The sequence below is a fragment of the Suricata suricatta genome, chromosome 17 (genome assembly GCF_006229205.1).
Source record: "Suricata suricatta isolate VVHF042 chromosome 17, meerkat_22Aug2017_6uvM2_HiC, whole genome shotgun sequence".
NCBI lineage: Eukaryota > Metazoa > Chordata > Mammalia > Carnivora > Herpestidae > Suricata > Suricata suricatta.
Genome location: NC_043716.1, coordinates 41,734,417 through 41,756,128, shown reverse-complemented (window position 1 = coordinate 41,756,128; position 21,712 = coordinate 41,734,417). Strand labels below are relative to the sequence as shown.

The 21,712-nt window shown below is 44.4% G+C and overlaps 1 protein-coding gene across 3 annotated transcripts; it reads right to left on the bottom strand.

Annotated features, from left to right (window-relative positions):
• Positions 1 to 379: 379 nt before the first annotated feature.
• Positions 380 to 18,126, bottom strand: ARL17A (ADP ribosylation factor like GTPase 17A). 3 transcript variants are annotated; one of them, XM_029927958.1, is made up of 5 exons: positions 18,058 to 18,126; positions 15,828 to 15,994; positions 8,985 to 9,095; positions 4,050 to 4,174; positions 380 to 2,264 (listed from the first exon to the last, which is right to left on the bottom strand). In XM_029927958.1, exons 2-5 carry the CDS (start codon positions 15,973 to 15,975, stop codon positions 2,103 to 2,105), a joined length of 546 nt encoding a protein of 181 aa, XP_029783818.1. In that variant the 5' UTR covers positions 15,976 to 15,994; positions 18,058 to 18,126; the 3' UTR covers positions 380 to 2,102. The 3 variants fall into 3 exon arrangements, 2 of the variants coding, with proteins under 2 accessions (XP_029783818.1, XP_029783817.1); XM_029927957.1 differs by having other exon boundaries at positions 17,970 to 18,122; XR_003904517.1 differs by lacking the exon at positions 380 to 2,264 and adding an exon at positions 4,259 to 4,365 and having other exon boundaries at positions 4,096 to 4,174; positions 17,970 to 18,122.
• Between the last annotated feature and the right edge of the window lie 3,586 nt (positions 18,127 to 21,712).

The window sequence follows — 21,712 nt, the reverse complement described above, 5'->3', positions numbered from 1 at the left end:
CCCAGGGAAATACCAGAGCAAGGTATACAAAAGTCTGAGACATTTATTCCGCACAACCCTCCTGGATAGGTATTATTATCCCCATTTAGCAGTGAAGCAAATGGAGGCTCAAGAGATACAGAAGCTAAGAGTAAATGGCCTGAGGCCAGCAGCCAGCAAGGGACATCGCTAGAATATCAACGGGGCTCTCAGGGACCCAAGTCTTTGTTCAAAGTTACTACACTGAAGAGGCCCCACTCACCCCAACTCACCAGCTCCAAATCACAGGGAAAGACCATAGTTTGAAAGTGTCATGAAAGCGATCGGTGAGGATACTGCTAAAGGCACAAAGGCCCAGGACAACACCTGCGGGGCGCCTGTAGCACAAGTACAGCGGGTGTTTTCAATAGGAAGTCTGCTCAGATGGAGGGGAAAAGGGATTTTAAAGCAGTTCAACACACACAGAAGCACATGGCTGTCCTCTCCTCCTTCCAAAGCAAATTCTTTATTGTCCAACCAACCAACAGTTGTTTAATGAGGCCTAGCGCTGTACTAGGTACACTGTACTAAGCACAGGTACAAAAGCATAGGACACAGTCCCTGCCAATTTGCGGCGCACAACCTAAATCTCTCTCAGGAATTACTCCACGGTTAAAAATCAAATCGGGACTTGGACGCCAGTTTTGCAATGAACAGTCTGTAGAATCAACATTTTAAAGAAAGACATCACACCCCACGCTGATCATGGCAGTAAATTTCTTCCTAGTAGTATCGGCTTCGTAATTATCAATAAACAAGGGTTACTTTTGTTCAAGTTCACCTTACATTCCCCTCCTCTGTAATTTGAATAAAAGTTTTTTGAAGGAGGACTTTTCAAGGGTAAAGCAGGGGCGCATCTGGCCAACAGCTGTCTGGGCGAAGAAGCTCTAGGCAACGGCGTGAAACCGAGCTCACCTCCAGGCCATTTTCACAAACATTCTGAGGACCACATAAAGCACATTGCCACGCAGGGCGTTACTGCCATCCAGGAAGGGGGGTGGGCGCCGCGGAGAGCAGTCCAGAGGAGACATTTTCATACCAAAATTGAGCACCAACTCAGGGGCAGTCACGGGGGTGGCCGGGAATTTCACCTCGACCCCAAAGGAAGCTCTTGATCCTCTCTCACTCACAGAACTCACAGGTGTGTGGTTCTGGGAACAGAAACTAACCGAAACCGAAAAGTTGAACAGAGATCATGAACTTGGCGACGATGCCATCGCAGGGGCGAACCTCCTGCGTCAAGCACAGAACACTCAGCACAGGGCAGAGAAGTGGGAGCCTGAAACCTGAGCAGGGGAGACAGGCGCAGGGACAGGTGCCTGCCCCTGCCTGCCCCTCCCTCCGCAGGACCCCGTGGCCAGGAACCTCGACCTCCCGCTGGGTTACTTACCACCCAAAGGGTCTCGGTTGGGCAAGTAAGAGGAAAAAGGGGAGGGAGCGAGCATGTGAGAAGGACTGGACAATTTTCTAGGGTTATGGAGACTTGATACTCTAATGAAAAAGATCTCGAGTTCCTTTAAATAAACCACATTACACCAGGAAGAAAATAACTTAAGGGAAAAGTTCAGATCTGAACTTCAAACCTGCAGGAAGCAAGTGCCTTTTCCTCTTGAGGATCTTTTGCTTTAAAGCACTGAGAAGTGAGTTGCTGGCTCTGGCAGTGACGGGAAAGGGACGGGCCCTTCCTCTTTACAAAAGGACACCAGAGTCTAACGGGGACTCGAGCTGTGCCGTGTGGAGGCACCAGGCGTGGCTCCACGGAGCCCCAAGAGCCAGCTCCCCGCCTCCTGCCCACCGCGGGGACTGCTCCAGCGAGCGAGCTTGTGCCAGGAAGGCCGCGGCCCCCTCCATCCGCTGCCAGACTGACCATCGGAGCTACTGAAATGGAAGGTACCATTTCACGTGTAACACTGGGTTTTCTTCAAATGTAAGACTGGTTTTCTTATGGCATGTATAAGGCACGGTGTGAGAAAGCTGCTCCCGCCCCCAGCCACACACCCACACTCGGCTCCTCACACGCACACACGCACACAGAAGAGGCCAGCTGACTTTGCCGCAACGCACGGGGAACGGATCGCTTCCGATCACTTCTGGTTTTTGAGCTGGTTGGAGAGCCAGTCCAGGCCTTCGTAAAGCCCATCTCCACTGGTGGCGCAAGTGGCCTGAATGTACCAGTTTCTCTGGCGCAGGGAATGTAAGCCGAGCTTGTCTGTTATTTCCGCTGCGTTCATAGCATTCGGAAGATCCTTGAAAAAGAAAATCCGAAAGTCGGTTTATAATGATGCATTTATGTAAGAAAATACTATGTTCTTCTCCCCAAACCTACCCCAGCCCACAGTCTCCACTCAGCCGATCCTCAATCTCTCTCTCTCCCTGACCTCTCAACTCCATACTGATTAACACCACACCACTGGTTGTACCATCAAAACAGATGCAGAATCTGACCCCTACAGCCTCCCTCCACAGCCACCCTCCCGATGCCGGCACCACCAGCTGCACCCTGGAGCACTGAAAGACCTTTCCCGATCGGTGCCCTTGCTTCTGTGCTTGCTCCCCTCAAGTCTCTTTTCAACCCAGTGGTCAGTAGGGGGCAGAGTCCTGCTTAATCTTCTCAAATGCCGCACTCACCACATGTTGCCACGTTATAAAACTGACGTATTTGGTAGGTGGATTACTTATTACCTGTCTCCTCTAACCAGAACCCAAGCTTGTTTAATGGGCAGGAATTCCTAGCTTGTTCTCAGATATGTTCCAATTCCTACAACTGTGCCTGCCATCTAGTTAATGCAGATCTAGGTATATTGATATGGAATGACATCAAAGATATGCTAAGTAAAAAAGCTGATCTCCAGAATGTAAACATGAATACAATCATATAACTGTTTATTATAGGCATAGAAAGTTGTAGCTCTGGGAAAAGAAGAAATTCAACAGTGTTTTACCCTGAAGGGTGAGGCTAAAACATTTGTTGGTATTCTAAACTGCTGGGATGATGTTCTGTTTTTGTAATTAAAAAAAAAAAAAGTGTCATTTTCCTTTTGAAAGTCCATTATGTTCACGAGTGAAATTCTGGACTGGCCCCGAACCCACCAGGAGGGTAGTGACTGAGTGATGACCCAGCCACTCCTTAAAATCATGGTGACAAAAAGCTGGATGGCAAGAGAAAAAATTGCTTTCAATAAATCTGAAGCAGCAAAGAGGATGCAACCCAGTGAGAAGAGCGTGAGCTCAGTCCGTAATGAGAGCATTAGTGGAGGAGAAGGTGGAAGGAAACAGCCCATGAGCGAGCAAGGTTACCTCAGGCTGGGACATCCCACAGCTCAACCTTCTCTTCAACCCTTAGCTCAGCTTTGAGTCCCGGAGGCAGGACGGCTCTAGCCCTGGCCCTCCTCCCACGTCCTTTACTGCTTCCCATTACATTTAGGTAGAAGGCCCTTCTCCTCCAGGAAGATAGGCCCCGTATGATGCAACCATCTCCTTCCTCACCGCCCCGCCCCCTCTGTTCCAGCTGTCCTATTTCTAGCCCCACATGGCTCCCTTCCTGCTGGCCTTCAAACCTTCTCAAATGTCATCTTATGATGGAGGAACCTTGGCCCTTCCCCACATCCATCCTGTCCCCTTCCTCTGATTTACCTTCCTCCATAACACTTCCAGCAGACACATTACGTATTATTTATTGACTGACTCTCCTCGCACTAGAACTTAAACTCCATGAACACAAGAATTTTTGTCTTGCTGCTCACTGCGACAACGCCAATACCTAAAACAATGCCTGGATCTTAGTAGATGCTCAATTATTATTTGTTGCGTGAATGAACAGAAGACACAAGCTAAAAAGGAGGTGGAGAGAGCTCAAGCCCCAAGTTAGGCCTAGAACTTACTTCAAAAAAAAAAAGGAGGTGGAGGATGGTACGGTCATGGTAGCGACTAGAGAGAGGAAGGCAGGTTTCTAATTTAAGTATCTCTATTTTTAAGTAAACGTCTGTCAGAAATTTCAGCCCCCCCCCCCATTTAGAAAGCCAACAATATACCTGTTTATTTACAAACACCAATAAAACTGCATCTCGGAGCTCATCTTCTGCTAACATTCTGGTTAGTTCTTCTCGGGCCTCGTTGACCCGCTCTCTGTCATTACTGTCGACCACAAAAATCAGCCCTGGAAAGAAATCACAAGCATGTTGGTAATCTGAGCCTGGAAAGGGCGACTGCTGATACATCCTTACAGCTTCTCCCTACTTACGTGTTTGGTTTCACCGAAAGCCATCAGTAAGGAAGGACATCTAAGATCCAGAGTCAGGAGGCCTGCTGCACACTCAACCCACCTACCTTTTCAGAAGCAGCACAGGCCTTCACCACGTTAACAGAAACAAGAAATAGAGAGAAAAAGTTAGGTTCATCCTCTATCACTTCACTTCTACATCATGTCTACACTCGGAAGTCCCAACAAAAACTATGGACATCAGAGTTCAGACAAGCATCCCTGGTTAGCAATACTCTGCAGACGTCACACATCGGTGCCAGAGGTAATGCATCCGGAGCCCGTGCGGAAAGGACAATGGGAGCTTTGTGTCTGAACCTCCCAGACGCCGCCCTCCGTGTCTATCCCTTCGGCTGGTTCATCTGTATGTCTGTGCTGTAACAAAACTGTAATTCTAAGTATCTCACTTTCCTGAGTCCTAGGAGTCATTCTGATGATTACCAAACCTGAGGGGGTCGCGGGAACTGTCAACTTCGCAGCCAGCCAACCGGAAGTGAGGGCAGGGTGGTCTGCCGACCACATTTATGGCTGGTGTCGAAGTGAGGGAGTCTTGGGCCCCTACCCTGTAAAGTCTGGCTCAACTCCAGGTTGTTGGTGTTGGGAAGTCCTTACAGGACCCCACACTAGACAGCATCAGAGAATCCCCAGGAAGCAAGAGATAAGTCGAAGAAAGATGGCACCAGCTGGTGTCTAAGCAAAGGTGGTAGAAACCGGCACAGACCTGGTTCTGCTGTGACACTGGCTGGAGGAAGCGCTGGGCCAGGACGATTCCCTGGGGATCCTACTCACACCCCAATCAAGACTGGGGAAGACCTTCCGAGCAGCAGTCCCTGTGTAGTACGTACTGATAGTAAGAACTTGGTGGCTGGCTGGCAATAAGCCCTCGATGCGACAAAACTGTGAAGGGCTACCAGAACTAATCTGCTCTTGGGCTGCATCGAGAGCAATGCTGGCAGCTCAGCTTCTGGGGTATGGGCGATAAGAAGCCTTCTCGATCACATGTCAGTCAGAACATCCTGCAGAGACAATGTGGCCGCTGCCAGACCCAACGCTCTACAACGCAGGCGCACTGGAAGGATTCAGAGCGTGACCAGGATGACAAAGGAACTAGAGACCATGTCAGATGAAAAAGAACGGATATAATTGGGAATATTTTTATCTAGAGAAAAGACTTATTGGGGGGACTGACAGCTGTCTTCAAAAACCTAAGAGTTCATGCCATAAAGAGAGGTTACAGTGGTTTGATACAGCTGAGTATCCTGAAGATCATTGGGTACAAACTACAGGAGGACAACAGGGAGTCAACAAAACTGAAGATGCAACGGGCTGCCCCAGCGATATTTATGCCCCGCTTCAGCCACAACTTGTGGGGACACTGCCAAAGTGACCTCCTAGTAGGAAAAGTATAGTGCGAGAGGATGACCCCTTGGCCCCCTCCAACACAGATCTCGCAGCGGGGTTAAGGGCGGAGAATCGGTGCTGGCAGCCCCTTCCCTCCTGCCTCCCAGGCCCGCCCTACGGCTGCCTGACACAGGCACTCTCTGTAATATAATCAACTAAGGAATCACATAAACTATTCAAATTCCAATCTATACAAGTGAAGCCTAGAGAAGACACAGTCCAATGTCTTAATGGGAGAGCTAAAAGCTATCATTTAGTCTGCCATACTCAACATACTGATGAAGAAATTTTAAATAATAAAAAAGACAGCCTGACCTTTGAGACGCTGGAAGAAGAAAAAGGCGCAGCATCCAAGGCCACTCAGAGCTGAGATGCCTGCACCCACCACAGACTGCAAATCCGTTCTTCACACACTCCCCATTTGCTGGTTTCATGAGGAGTCTAAATTACCCTCCGCAAGGTCCCAGATCATAGCCATGTGCCTACCATTAAAGCAACAGTCACCGAAGTTCAATAAAACTGGACTTAAGAAGATTGAAAACAAAAAGTAATAGTCACTGAAGTTCAATAAAATTGGACTTGTTAGGAATAGAAGACTGAAAACAAAAAGGCATTTCAACTTGGTGTCTGAATGTTGACAGCACTGAATCAAGCAAGCAAAAGGATTCCTGCCGGAGAATGAGGAAATAAAACCTCTCACAATTTGGGCTCTGTGGTGGGGTAATTACGAGTCAACTTGACTGGGCCACGAGGTCAAACATTATTCTGGGTGTGTCTGGGAGAGTGTTTCTGGATGAGGTTAATGACATTTGTATCAGCAGACTGCCTGTCCCAGCGGGGATGGGCCTCTCCAGTCCACTGCCGGCCGGAAGAGAACCAAAGAGCAGAGAGAAGTCTCCGCCTGGCCATGCTGGTGCTGGTCTTTGGTCTCTGGACTGGAACTTCCAGCATCAGCTACCCTGGTTCTCCTGCTCGCCAAATGCAGATCCTGGGACTGCTTGGCCTTTGTGACCGTGTGAGCCAATTCCTTATAATAAATTCCATCCATCCTGCCTGCTGGTTCTGTTTCCTCTGGAGAAACCAGATTAATACAGGCTCCTAGCCTCCTACCTTCCAAACACCCAACAAAGCACTTTACAAAATCAATCTCATTTAAGCCAAATTTTACAGATAAGGAAACTAGAAAAGATTACTCAACCTTCCCAAGGTTTCACAGCAGAGCTGTGGTTTAAAGCCACCCCCACCCCAACGCGTTCTAGATTCATTAACTAATGAGGGATTGCAACCGTTTGGCCATTATGGCAAGTACCAACCCAAGATAACCGAATGCTCTGAGTATCAGAAGGTAAATTGTCTGCAGTGGATTGAAATTGAAACACAGAAACAAAAATCTAAGCGTCATTAGGGAAGTTGCTAGGGTATCAAGTCGTTTCTCTGAAGATCAAGAAAGACAAAGAATCAAGCATTTTCCTGCCTTTTTATACAACCTATATTTCAGAAAAACCAAACATCTGATGAAGGAGTTGTCTGTTTAGAAGGAGTTCAGCTAACAAATAGAAATGAAATGACAAGATCTAGAAAAATTCTGTAGCTCTAATGAAATAACAGATCTAGGTAAGAGTCCTCCACGATGCTAAAATCACTAAGTGGGAAAGAACTTTATTTTGGGAGAATTATCCTGATACCATCTGAATCCACTTAGCATCACTAAAAGTGAGACAACCAAACCTCTGTGTTAAGATGTGATTCAACACAGAAGTACTTAGCACCACGTCTGAAGTATTCTGGCTGCCAAAATGGACCAGAATGTAAGCAAGCCTCTAGAACAAACTACCACTTTACAAGATATCCAAACAAATTACGTAACATTACATTAATCAGCCAAATCCAAAATACGGGATAAACATCTAACAAAACAAAACAAAATAAATGGCACAGAAAAAGAGGCAGGGAAAGAATCTGTTTTAGAGTAAGAGACTAAAGGGACATGACAATGAAATGCGAGGTGTGACCTGCGGTTCCCAAGGCAAACAAATCAAATGTAGAAAGGACAGATCTGATGCAACTGGAGAAACTTGAATCGGGACTGGGTACTTGTCATTACAGAATACTAATTTTGGGCGTGTGAGAATGGCATGGAGATTATGTTCAGAAAAAAAGGCTTGATCAGTTTGAAATGAAAACTGAAGGACATATGAGAAAAGGTACTGTGTCTGGGGTTTGCTAAACACAGTCTGGACAGAACGCTAGTAACTGCTGAAGCTGGGCAAGGCCACGAGGGGGTTCATTCTGTATCCTCTCTCCTGACATCTTTGAATTTTCCACTAACAAAAATAAAATGTGTGTGTGTATACATATATGTATGTATGTATACTCATTTACACAGCATTTTGAGAAAAAAATTTTAATTTAAAAGCTGAGAAAATAGCTCCAAATGAAGTGAAGCGCCACAACAATGACCTAAAACATAAAGGGCCAGCCGGCTCGGGCCCGGGGTGTGACAAGCCCGACCAGCACAGGCCTTTACTATAAACTGCATGGAGTGAAAACACCGCCAATAGTAGAATCTTCGAAATTAAAAGGCTCCAAATAAGTTCTAAAGTGAGCGTGGAGCCGCCATATGGTTAGGATTCTACATGAGAGTCAGGGTGTAAAAGCTATGTGAACAGTTTACAGGTATCTTGACAGGCAATATTCCAGAAGGGAGCATTTATCCAACACGAAATCCATGGGGAAAAAACTCAAGGAGATTGATGGGGGGTGTGGACCCATTAAAACCCCAACTTTTAAGAAACCAGCGATAAGGAGATGAGGCACCGATCTGGGATACGTGTCAACTTGGGCCCCTCTAGAATCGCACGGCGACAAGGGGCACTCTGGCCACACAAGATGCCGGCATTCGCGGTTCCAGCCACGCCTGTTCATCTCTTTCTCTCCAGAGACATGATTCCTAGATGTTCTCAACAGGTCTAAAAGAGCTTACTGACTTCAAATTATTCAAAAACTGGTATTTCATCTAAGGTACATACAGTTCTCAATGAACCAAAAGACAAAATTAAGAGGTTAGCCCTTTTTTAACTAGTCTGGATTAAGAGGAGTTTTCTATGGAGGACATTAATGCCCAAGCACCTTTTCTAGAAAGGAGGGACCATTTTTCCAAAAAGAAACCTCCCCAGGAAGTCTAAGTGGGTCATCAGAAGAGAAGGAATGACTAACAGTCCAAATACAGCAGATTCTGCTATGAGCATCCATCTTTAGATGCACTTGGTACAAATGGTCCCACAGCCATAGACCGGATCATCTTTACCTTGGGTGTTCTGGAAATAATGTCGCCATAAAGGTCTGATTTTATCCTGGCCACCAACGTCCCAGACTGTGAAGCTGATATTTTTATATTCTACCGTTTCCACATTGAAACCTAAATTGGAAAGATGGAGAAAACTGTTAATGAAGACTTTTGTTGGTTGAACAATTCCAATGAATTTCAGCTAACATTTGGACAGTACTTTTAATTTGCAAAGCAACCTGCTCGTCAAAGATCTATGGCTTACAGGGGGCGCTGGGCTGGCTCAGTCCATAGAGCATGCAACACTTGATCTCAGGGTAGTGAGTGCAAGCCCCACTGGAGTACACTTAAAAAAATTTTAAAAGACCTGTAGCTTACAAAACGGAGTATGTTAGCTTGCTCTTCCTTCATCGTGATAGGTATCTCAAACCTTCTCTACTCTCTCCACACTCAAATCTTACACGTCCCTTTCCTTTCTCTCAGCAGACCCTACATCACACTTCAGAGCAAACAGAAGCCATTAACGGGATGGACTTTCACCTCCCACCACACAATGTAGAAACCTACCTATGTCTTCACCCACACTGTTTCCCCATCCCTCTTGGAACAACAAAAGGGGGGCCACTATCCAATGTCAATTCCATCCACTCATACCATCAGACCTTTTGCTTTTCTCCTCCGCTCTCCGAAATCTCCATCCTGTTCTTCTCAGTGTGCTTACATCTTTATCAACTTTCAAAAGAGCCCTTCCTTCACTCCACGTCTTCAACCACTACCACCTTCTATTTTCCCTAATAAAGACAAACTTCTCTAAGAAGTTCAGTTGCATTCACTGCACCCACTGCGTCACCTCGTTCCCTAGAGCACCTTGGTTCTGCGCCACCATGTTACAGAGCTGGTCTTGCCAAGGCGAACAATGACCATCGTGTCAATAAATCCAACAGATGCTCTTTGGTTCTTAAGTAATTTGACTTCATATCTGACACTGCTGCTCACTCCCTCCTTGAAACTCTTCCCTGGTTTCCCATTTTCCTTCTATTTCCAAGGCTGAACCTTCTTGGTCTACTTAGTGAGCTCAACCACATTTAATTGATCCCTAGAGGATGGAGTTCCAGTGACTCTTTACTGCCCCATCCCTGCTCTTCTTTCCACAACCCCAGAGGTGATCTCATTCCCTCCTGGGGCTTTATCACCATTTTTGTGCTAATGACCCTCAAATTTACATGATCCTAACCCAGATCTCCTTGGCTTCAGGCTCATAATCCAACCTTCTATCCAACATCTTTGGTTAAATGTCTCAAAGGCTCCAATAAGGCAGTAGGTCAAAACTGAACCCACCCCTCTAACTTGCTCCTCTCCTAGCTACCCCTGCACCCCTTCATCCCACAAGCCGGAAATCTGGGAGGCATCCTTGACACTTCCAACTCTCTCACCCCTAAAATTCTCATTATCAAATCTTATCTGTTCAACCTCCTAAATATCTAAGGGTCACCCTAACCCACGAAACTATCATTTCGAGCCTCAATTATTGAAGCAACCTAACTAATCTACCTGCAGACACTCATCCTCTCTTGGTCCATTCACCATTTTTAATCAAAACTCTCAAAACACATGTCACCATACCACTTCCCTACACATTCCCGCTTGATTGCAATATTTAAAATAAGGGGGGAAAACTGTCTCTTTGGCTTCCCATGCCCAAGTCCCAAACATGATTCTCAACCTGGGACTGCTCACTTTCCAAATCTCACTTTGGGTCAAGCCTGGTTTTAGTGAAGGACACTCACTACACTGCCGTCATCTCAATTCTTGCCAAATAAATGTGTAATTTCATTGCCATTCTAATCCTTAAGTGAAGAGTTGGAAAGGAAGTGGTGTGGAAACGTAGCAAAATGATCTTAAATGTAATTTGGAAAAACAAGCAAATAACCAGGAACTCTCTGAAAACAGGTAACACATTACTTTTAAGATATTAGGGGGGCCCGAGTGGCTCAGTTGGTTAAGCATCTGACTCTTGGTTTCGGCTTAGGTCATGATCTCACAGTTCCCTGAGTTCAATCCTGCAGAGGTCCTGCACTAATGGTGTAGAGCCTGCTTAGGATTCTCTCACTCTCTCCCTCTGCCTCTACCCCTCCCCTGCTCACAGTGTCTATCTCTTTCTCTCTCTCAAAAAAACTTAAAAATTTTTTCTTGGGGCACCTTGGTAGCTCAGTTGGTTAAGCATTCGACTTTGGCTCAGGTCATGATCTCACAGTTTGTGAGTTCAAACCCCGTGTCAGGCTCTGTGCCAAAAGCTCAGAGCCTAGAGCCTGCTTCGGATTCTGGGTCTCCCTCTCTCTCTCTCTGCCCATTCCCCGCTCATCCCCTGTCTGTCTGTCTGTCTCTCTCTCTCTCTCAAAAATAATGATTAAAAAAAATTTTTTTTTATTTTTTTCTCAAAGAAACTATCCAACCTTAGTAATAACTGAAATAATTAAGTTCAAATGACCACAACAGGGAGTTGTCCGGAAAGACACACGTACCCAGTGAAAATTTTGTATTATGATAAACAAGGCATTTAAAATCAGTGTGGAAAAACTATCCAATAAATGGTGGAGAGCTGTCTAGCCCTGCACGTGTCGCATACACACGTGACATCTGGATTTAATTAAAATGAACTACAATTAAAAGGTGGGCTGCACCTTGCGCTCTGTTTCTCTCTCTCTCTCAAAAATAAACATTAAAAAAAAAAAAAAAAAACGGTGAGCTCCTCCATCACACTAGCCACATTTCAAGTGCTCACCAGCCACTGGCGGCCCTGGCTGCCAGCCCGGACCGTGCGGTCACAGACGCCTCCATCACACAGAATGTTCTACTGGCTAGCACTGGCCTCCTCATTTGAAAAATATAATAAATCCCTACCTTGCTTATAACAGAAAAAATAAACTTCAAGTAAATAAAACATTGCCATGTTTTAAAAAACAAAATAAAAAGAACGTGTACAATTAGCGGCAGAAAATATCAGTGAATACTTTTCAGGCCCTGGAGTGAAGAAGACCTTTCTAAAAATGATACCGAAAGTAAAATAAGAAAAAAATCGGTAAATTTTGGCTATCTAAAATTCTAAATGGCAAAACACCGAGAAAAATGAGGTTGAAAGACCATCAACTAGAAGACTAACACAGGACAAGAGTTGTTCCTGACCCATAATGTCCTCCTTCAAATTGTTGAGAGACGTAGAAACATGTCAACAAAAAGAAAAAACTGTAGAACCATATTAAAGTCAAGTCACCGACGAACAAATACTAAAGGCTCTCAGACGTTTGAATATATTCACTTACAATAAAAGAAATCCCAATAAAAATCGGCGTTTTTCCTCTATCTGATTGGCAAATTCCCTGGGGAAAGTAATGCTTTTTAAGTAGCTGCTGACACAACCTTTCTGGTGAAAAGGTTGTGTTTGCCAGCGCGTACACATAATTTAAATGTACATTGCTTTTTTTCTTTTCTTTTTTTTTTTTTTTAAGTAAACTCTATGCCCAATGTGGGGCTCAACCTCACGACTCCAAGATCAAGAGTCACGTGCTCCACTAACTGAGCCAGCACCGGCCCCCACAACGTACATTGGTTTTAACACGGCAATCCCTTCTCCAGCAATAACTGCAAGGAGTAAAGTACATGTTTGCAAAAATGTTAAAGATGCTTACTTCACTTACAAAGCATCACTTACAAAGAACTGCAAATAACTAAATCAGCCATCAATGGAAATTCATCAAAATATAGCTACAATGGAATGCTATCCCGTCATTAAAATTTGATGTTAATCTGTACCAGTTATTAGGTAAACCCCAAACTTAGTGACTGAGAATAATGATTCCCTCCACCACCACCGCCACCCATTCCGTGAGTGGCCTGGGTTCCCCCCAGTAGTACATTCAGCCAAGGACTCCTCTGGGGGCCAGGCCAGGCTCCTCGCTCTTCAGGTGGTCTTTTCATTCCCAAGGATGGTGGCAGGGAAAAGTGCAAGCTCCAGGGCACAAGCTAACTTTAGCTTCACCAAAGCAAGCCCAGTGGCCAAGCTGGGATCCCAGTAGAAGGGGACTACATACAAGGGTGGAAACTGAAGGGAACGATGCATTGGAGGCCATTAGTTTAACAATCTACCACAAGGTCGGTATACAATTCATTCACCAAACATTTACTGGACAGGGGAGCCTGCATGACTCAGTCAGTTAAGTGCCCCACTCTTGATTTTGGCTCAGGCCATGAACTCATGGTTCCTGAGTTCGAGCCCCGTGATGAACTCCACACTGTGAGTGTGGAGCCTGCTTGGGATTCTCTCTCTCTCTGGCCCTCCCCCACTCACTTAAATGTACACACGCATGTGCTGTCTTTCAAAATAAATAAACTTAAAGATATATATATTTATGGGGTGCCTGGGTGGCTTAGTCAGTTAAGCGTCCAACTCTTGATTTTGGCTCAGGTCACGATCCCACAGTTCGTGAGATGGAGCCGGCATCTGGCTTTGCACTAGCTTGGGATTCTCCCTCCCCCTCTCTCTGGCCCTTCCCCGACCACACTCTGTCTCTGTCTCTCTGTCTCTCTGTCTCTCTCTCTCTCTCTCAAAATAAATAAATAAGCTTAGGGGCGCCTGGGTGGCTCATGATTATGAGCCGCCTGCTTGGGATTTTCTCTCTCCCTCTTTCTCTCTCAAAATAAATAAAATAAATTTTAAAAATTATCTTTAAAAATAAATAAATACACTTAAAAATAAATAGTTACTGGACAATGGCTTTGGGCCAGGCATTATGCCAGGAGCTTGCGAACAGTGGTGAAAGAGACAGACATGTTTCCTGCCCTTAACTTACACACACTGCTGGAAGGAAGAGAAGGGAGCAAGCAATGACAAATGTGTTGAGAGTTACTAAGAAGTTTAAGTTACTATGGAAACTTTTACCAGCGGAAAACCAGTCCAGAGTATCAGGAAAGGTGTCCCTGAGAAATAATGATTAAACTAAGACCAACAGAATGAGCTGGCATTAGCTACATCAAGGGGGAGGAGGCTAAGGAAGAAGGCGGAAAGCATTCCACAGGGAGGAAGTAACAAAACAAGAAAGATCCAAATACACTGTCTAATGCAAAGTAAGCTGGGAAACAGCGTATGTATGATTTTACAAAAATATTCACCAAAATCTTTTTTTTTTTAAGGTTTATTTATTTTGAGAGAGAGAACAGGAAGGGGCAGAGAGAGAGAGAGGGAGAGAAAGAATCTCAAACAGGCTTCATACTGCGCAATGCAGGACTTGATCTCAAGAACCCTCACAAACCGAGAGATCATGACCTACGCCGAAACCAAGAGTTGGGACACTCAACCGACGACTGAGCCACCCAGATGCCCCTTCACCAAAATCATAACAGTACAGTGTTTTTAACACTTGCTTCTATGTTGCTGTAGGTCTGACATTATGGAAGCATGATTATTTTTATAATTGAAGAAATCCATGCGATTATGCTATTTTCACTTGGGACTGATAACATGTTTTTAAATTGTGGGTATGAACACTCTGCCCATCTGCTTTCCTCCTTCTCCAAATGTTGCAATCTCTGAAACTATTGCCCAAGTGGCAAGTTGATCCTTTGGTTCCTGTGACTAATCCAATGTTCAGAACACCAGTGACTTCACATGTCATCCTGGGGGGGGCCTATGAGTTTGGATCTAGAGGCGGTTCGTAAGGCAAAGGTTGAGTCCTGTCAAACCTGCCTCTGCACGCACAATCCTCAAATGGCCCACGAATCACAGTGCCAGTGGGCATGTGCAACTACTCTGCCAGGTGGCCCTGCAGCACTGGAACAAACCAGATTCTTCAGCTGGACACCAACTCAAGCAATTGGCCTGTGCCACAGTGAAGAAAATAACACTGCATCTTTAAAGCCTAGGAACATATTTCCTGTGGACATGCTTCTACTTAGGAAGGGCAGCTGGAAGGAAGTCTGACTGAGGAGGCAACAGTAATTGCCCCCCATCTGGGGCTGAGGCTGGGACACCCTGAGTGAAATACAGCGCTCCCTATGTGTTTAAGATTTTACCTTTAAGTCATCTCCACATCCAACAAGACGCTTGAACTCCAACACCCAAAATCAAAAGTCCCAAGCTCTAGTGACCAAGCCAGCCAGGCGCCCCTGCCCTCCCTGTTTTAATCATTATTTTTCTTTTTCAGCCAAACAGATAGGGTTAAGTGTGCTTAAACGTAAATGTGTTCATTTGATTTCTCTGTAAACCCAGCAATATCGTAGAAATGTTAGGGAGCAACTGGGAAATTCTTTAGTACTTAGTTTTGGCCTCAAAAAGTTTACAGACTTGGGGCAGACAAGATTTTCAAAAAGAAGTATTTAATAATAGGGATGCCTGGGTGGCTTACTAGGTTGTGTCTGAAATCAGCTCAGGTCATGATCTCACAGTTTGTGGGTTCAAGCCCCACACTGGGCTCTGCCTTGACAATGTGGAAGCCTGCTTGGGATTCTCTCCATTTCCCTTTCTCTCTCTCCACTCCTCCCCAAATCGTGGTTTCTCTCTCTCAAAAGTAAACTTAAAAAAAAAAAGTATTCAGAGGTGCCTGGGTGGCTCAGTTGGGAAGCATCCGGCTCCTGTTATTAGCTCAGTTCAAAATCTCAGTTTGTGAGTTCGATCCCCACATCGGGGTCTGTACTGACAGCGCAGAGCCTGCTTGGGATTCTCTCTCTCCTGCTCTCTCTGCCCCTCCCCTGTTCACACTCTCTCAAAATGAATAAACTTAAAAAAAAAAACAAGGATTCAATAACATCAAAAGCATGCAAACGTATAACATACTAAATTGTAAATTGGTCTTGCACAGGTCCTGAACATACCTATTGTAGGGATGGTAGTCACAATCTCTCCCAATTTCAATTTATACAAGATGGTGGTTTTTCCAGCCGCATCCAAACCCACCATGAGAATCCGCATCTCTTTTTTCCCAAATAGACTTTTGAACAGTTTTTCAAAAACGTTCCCCATTGTGACTGAATTCCGTTACCTGAATGAAAAGAAAGGCAAGTTAAGTGACTGTTCTTTGTAGAAATACAGAAACACCATACATAAAATATACATCTCTATTAGAGGTAACTCCTGGTAAGATTTAAACAATGGTAAGTGTAATTGGGCCAATAAATAGTGTATCTAGTTTTCAAAGGAAAATTCAACTAAGCTTTTTGATGTCTTGCCAGAAAATTCTCTTTTTCCATTGTAGCATCCAAGTAGGATAAGTGGAAACACAGTCTCGATGCTCCCACTACAGCAGCAGGCTTTGGTCACCCTAAGTATGGAAGCAATCCCACAACATCTACGCTCTCTTGAAATGAGAACTAAGGAATGAGAGAAGCAGTATACTTCACAGGATGTGAAGCAAAGTCCTTAAGGCAGGTTAAGTATCCGTTTCTCTTAGAAATTTAGTAGTTGCCCTTGGATAGCAAACAGTATCAATACCCAGAAAAGAACCTAAAAAAATTTCGGAGGGGAAGAAATACGGCATTGGGACACTGCACTGCTAACAGCGAAACTGGGCAAAAAGTTGAGGAGATCCCATTGCATCCACTGTTGACATCGCCTGCCTCTCGGTCAACTTTTTTAAATTTTTGTGGAAATGCAATTTACATACAGAAAAAAGCACACATGATAACCAAATAGTTCAATGAAATGTCACGAGAATGATCAAAAGAAGATGATTACCAGCCACCCAGATCTCCTAGTCCCTCAATCCCAGTCCTTACCTCCCAAAAGGTAATGCCTATATTGACATCTAACAGCCCAAGTGTTCAATATTTTTTAGAAGTGTGCATGAGAGATTCTATAAAGAGAGGCAATAGTAAAGACAGACTAGCTTTGCAGGAATTTGCATCTTTTAACACATCAGCCTATGAAGTGTGGGCTTGACATTCTAAAGACTTAAAAGTAGTACTATGTCTGCATCTCTAACCAAGCTCCTCAAAGTCTACAAAGATTCTTCCCCACCCCCCCCCAAAAAATACTTGTTCTAAAGATTATGATTTTCCTGTTACACTGCTAACCGAAGAAAAAACTTTAGTCCTCGGCAGAGCAGACAGAAAATGCAACAAGGACAGCCAATTCTGATTCATCTGGACCCCAGTGACCTCAGAGGGAAGATCACCAAATTCCAGAGGCCCGATTTCCCACAGTAGCTTAACACGTATGATGTCCGGGCACACACCATTCCGTTCCACCATCAGAGAAAAGCGGCAGGGCACTTATCCCGTACATAAATGAAGTAAAGATGAACTGCTACAACCAAAGAATAACGAATGTTTTTATCATTCATAGGCGGCCTGTATGTAAAGTATATAAACGTCCAGGGCATTGCAGCAGCCAAAATCTTGTTGGGCGACAAAAACTAGAGATGCCTTGTCTTTGTTTCCGAAAAAATACAAATCGCATTGACGAGACAAATTATAAGGAACGTGCTGGGAGTGGAGGGGGAAGATACTTTCCACTAAACGTCCTTTGAGGCAAATACTCGTGCTCCATTCCCCCTCCCAACCACACACTGGACACCACCTAGGTTTCCCCTCCAGCTTCTCTTTTCCTCTTCTCCCTTCTCACTGCCAGAGGCTCCCAAATCCCGCTGCGTCTCTGGAGACCCTCCGAGAAAAAATGTCCCCGATCCCGGAGCCTCTTCGGCACGCTCACCCGTCCCTGCCACAAGCACCGACTATCCTACGGGAAGGAACGGCGGCTAGACCCCCAGGGCTAGAACGAGAGTGGGCGGGCCTCAAGTGGGCGTGAGCAGCGGGCAGGCACCGGCGCCGGGTCCCCGGGAAGGGCCCAGAATGCCTTTTCCCCCAGCCCACCAGGCCGCTCCCTCTCAACCTGCCTGCCCTAGGGAGAGAGCGGGGGACCACGGGTGGACGCTCCAAGCTTCCCCCGGGTACCCGCAGCGCCGGCGCTACAGAAGGTAGAGAGGGAACAGGAACCCCAACCCCTTTCCGCAGACTAACCGCTGTCCTCCGGTTTCCAGGCCGCCGACGGTGCGGAAATCCAGCCAGGCCTTGAGTGCCGCCGCCCCTGCTGCCCAGCCGCACTCACCTGCCGCCGCACAGGGCACGTTTACCCACACCGCTGCCTTTCGGATTTCGGCTCCTCTCTGCAAAATGGCGACTGGCGCGGGGGCGGGAACGGCAACCAACCAATCATCCACCGCCTCTTGGAGACTTCGTACCAATGAGCTCGAAGTTTTATGAGTGACGACATGTCTGGCCAATGCCAAGGACAATAAGAGCTGGGCGGGAGAAGGCCCGCCCCTCGCGACCTAGGCGACGGCACGAAGCTCTGGAAATGCCGGGTTCACCGTCCAATGACAGTTCCCAGCTTCCAGGCAGGACACTCCCACATGCCCAGTCCCAATGCTGCGCGCGACCAATCAGAAAAGTAAAAGGATTTCCGATTTGCTGCGCCAATCAACTCGGTAAAGTCCCTGGGATTGAACTAACCCCGGGAGCATTCGAACCAACCCGGTGGGGGCATATGGGCGGGGCCAAATTCATAGTGATATTTAAGGAAATTTACCGCCGTTGAGCTAAAAGTAGAAACTCGTTTGGGGCGGTGTCCTGTGTAGGAAATACCCAGACGCTGACACCGAATTTTGGCTTAAGGAAAGTTTTCTACTCAGTCTGAAGCTAGGCTGGAAGCCCTGTCTCAAAACAGGTTTTTAACAGTTGGGTAAAATACTAGCCACCTGCACAGTTCAGATGTCACAGTTCCCCGGTCTTCACTTTACTTCCACTCAATAACTCAGCCTCCCTCAATGGCAACTTGATTACCTAAAAAGGTAACCAACTCCTGTAAATGATACCTAACAAAAATAATAAAAAATGAACACCTACTGAACACATACCGTGTGCCATGAAAGTCAAGGACTTTACCTGCATTTCCATAATGCCTCGTGAATTAGAAGCTATCCTTTCCATTTTACAGAGGAAAACTAAGTAGCCGACCACAGATAAAAGCTTAGGTCTTAATCTTTTCAATGAGATACTTTCTGTCCCGGTCCAGTGACTATACATATGAAAGTAAACAAATGTACAGGTTTTTCTACGTGACTTCTTAAAAATGATTTTTTTCTGACTATAAAAAACTCATACAAAGTCATTTTTTAAAATACATGAAAAATGGCATTTCTCACCAGAGAGAGAAAGAAAAGGAGGAAGAGGAAGAAAAAAGAAAAAAAGCACCCATCATTCTATCACCAAGAGGCAATCACTGTTATATTTTGGATGACTTCTTTCCAGTCATTCTGTGCAATTTTTACATAGTTCAGATTGATTATGAATACATAAAACTTGGGTTTTTTCCCAGTTAGAATTTAAACTGAGTATTTTCCACATTACTTAACATTTTAACATTTCTTAAAAAAATTGTTTTAATGTTTATCCATTTTTGAGGGAAAGAGAGAAAGAGCATGAGCAAGGGAGAGGCAGAGAGAGAGGGAGACAGAATCTAAAGCAAGCTCCAGAATCTGAGCTGTCAGCCAGAGCTCAACATGGGGTTCAAACTCATGAACCATAAGATCATGACCTGAGCTGAAGTCGGACACTTAACCGACTGAGCCACCCAGGCAACCCTGTTTTTAAGTTTTTCTATATGAATAATGTTTCAGTGAACTTTTTCCCCCAGAATTCCTTGCTTTTTTTTTTTTTTTTCAGGAAAGAACTCCAAAAGTGGAATTGCTGGGTCAAAACTTGAAGTTGTTTAAGTCTTGATAATAACTACACTGCCAAATTATATTCTGAATAGACTGTACAAACGTACATTCCCATCAATCAAGTGAAAACAATGCTTACTTCATCATTTGGTAAGCTCTTTTTAATGTGTCTTGTTTGCTAATTTGATAACCACCAAAAAAGGATTTCATGTTGGTTTCATTTCTTTGATTACTTGGTTTTTTTCCTAAATGTTTACTAATACTTTTATTTCATCCACTACATCTATTCATGTGTTTCTGCTGACTTTCAAGTCAAAGATGCAAAACTGTTATGCCAGCAATTATGAGGGTCGCTTAAAGTTTTTTTTTACCTACTATTATTTATACCTACAGAAGGAATGTTGGAGTTGATAATAATGGGACTTTATCCCTCCACCCTTGATGACCTGAGAATATTCACTATTTTCCCAAGATTTGCATTATGCTTGTGAATGAAACAAAGTCCCTGCCCGCACGGCACTGAATTATTAAAGGATTACTACCATATATAGAGTCACACATTAATATAGAGACATGTTATATATATATATATACACACACACAATTTATGTTTCATGTGTTTATATGTATATTTTATATATAAATGTATGTTTCATATATTTGTTATTATAATATGCATGGGGAATATATGGGAGAAGGGCTAGGAAGAAACAGCTCTAATTTACTAGTAAGTGTATTCAGGGGACAAGGTTGTGTTTTAAGTGATGGTGAGAAAATATTAATTTCATAGGGCAAAACCCAACTTTTTTTTTTAATACACAATTGACAATCAGGTAGAAGGTTTCAGTGAGACCATGGTAATTGTTCAGGGGAGGTTTATCAAGCTCAATTGTGGTGATCCAATAAATAAATTGCTTGTGGTGATGTTGGCTGAATGGGTTTTTTTTTTCTTAATAGAAAACATTACTTGTCAACAGAATGTTATTTGTACAGCATGGGAAGTGCAGAGTGCTCTTGGGAGAAACAAAGATCATTTCACCCTGAGAAATATCTTATTTGGAGATAGCTTTCCCTCTCTGAGTTAGACTTTAAGATTAGTGAAGAGCATTACTCACGAGTGCTCTTGGTAGTGGTAGTATCTGCAGTGTAACTGCTGAATCTGGTACTGAATGTGCCAGAGTCCAGCTCCAGCAGGTCCAGGGGTCCCTGAAAGGATGGACGGTGTCGGCACGAGAGTGATGAGAGAGACACGAGTTTCCTCCTTGGTCACCAGGCAGGCATCTCTGTTTAGTCTGCTTTGGTGTCTTTTTTATTGGTTAAGCAACAACATGACACCAGAAAATAGAAATTGTTTACAGTTTCTAACTCTTAGTGATAAGGTGCTTCAATCATCAAAGGTGTACAAAAACAAGTTTTACAGAAGTATTTTTGTAGAACCATCCCAATTTATTCTTGGCATCAGTCCCCAAGATTAAGAAAGTAACAAATCTATCTTATATTGTATGGGTTGGTTTTTGGCCAATAATTATGACTTTGTTTTTAATTAACAAGTTATAACCAAGTCATGTAATGCACTTACAGTAAGGTTAAGTAAATTTAACAACCAAGAGAATAACAAGATGTTTTTATTAAAAACCAGGATAATATATATATTCTTTAAGTTAGTAATGTAAAACTAAAACATAGGGTAAATTGTATATAGATAGGCTGGGAGTTATTTTATCTAGCTCATTAACCCAAGAGAAAGAATGTTTGTTAACAAGTTGCTAGAGAAAGCCCTTTCTTTGATGTAAGCATAATGGGGGCTCTATGTGTGTTGACCTTGCACCTGGGTTTCTAATTTTTTATCCATCCTCATAGCTGAAGTCAGTTCAAGGGAGGGTATTTGTGACTCCGATTAGCAAAGGCATATGCAGTAATTTATGTCTGGTCCTTGTCTTTTTCTTATCTCTAAGTTAGGCTCTTCTTCTCTGGGCCAGAGTTCATTGTAACTCTTGTGTTCTTAGCCCCCCCTTATGTTTTGGGTCTGCAAAGCTCATT

What these genes read in the sequence shown, in the direction of transcription:
- ARL17A (XM_029927958.1), bottom strand. Translation starts at nt 15,975, where the DNA reads ATGGGGAACGTTTTTGAAAAACTGTTCAAAAGTCTATTTGGGAAAAAA. An exon ending in GACTACCATCCCTACAATAG is followed by an intron (nt 9,096 to 15,827) that starts GTATGTTCAGGA and finishes TTTCCAATTTAG; the next exon opens with GTTTCAATGTGGAAACGGTA. An exon ending in TTATTTCCAGAACACCCAAG is followed by an intron (nt 4,175 to 8,984) that starts GTAAAGATGATC and finishes ATTTCTTTCCAG; the next exon opens with GGCTGATTTTTGTGGTCGAC.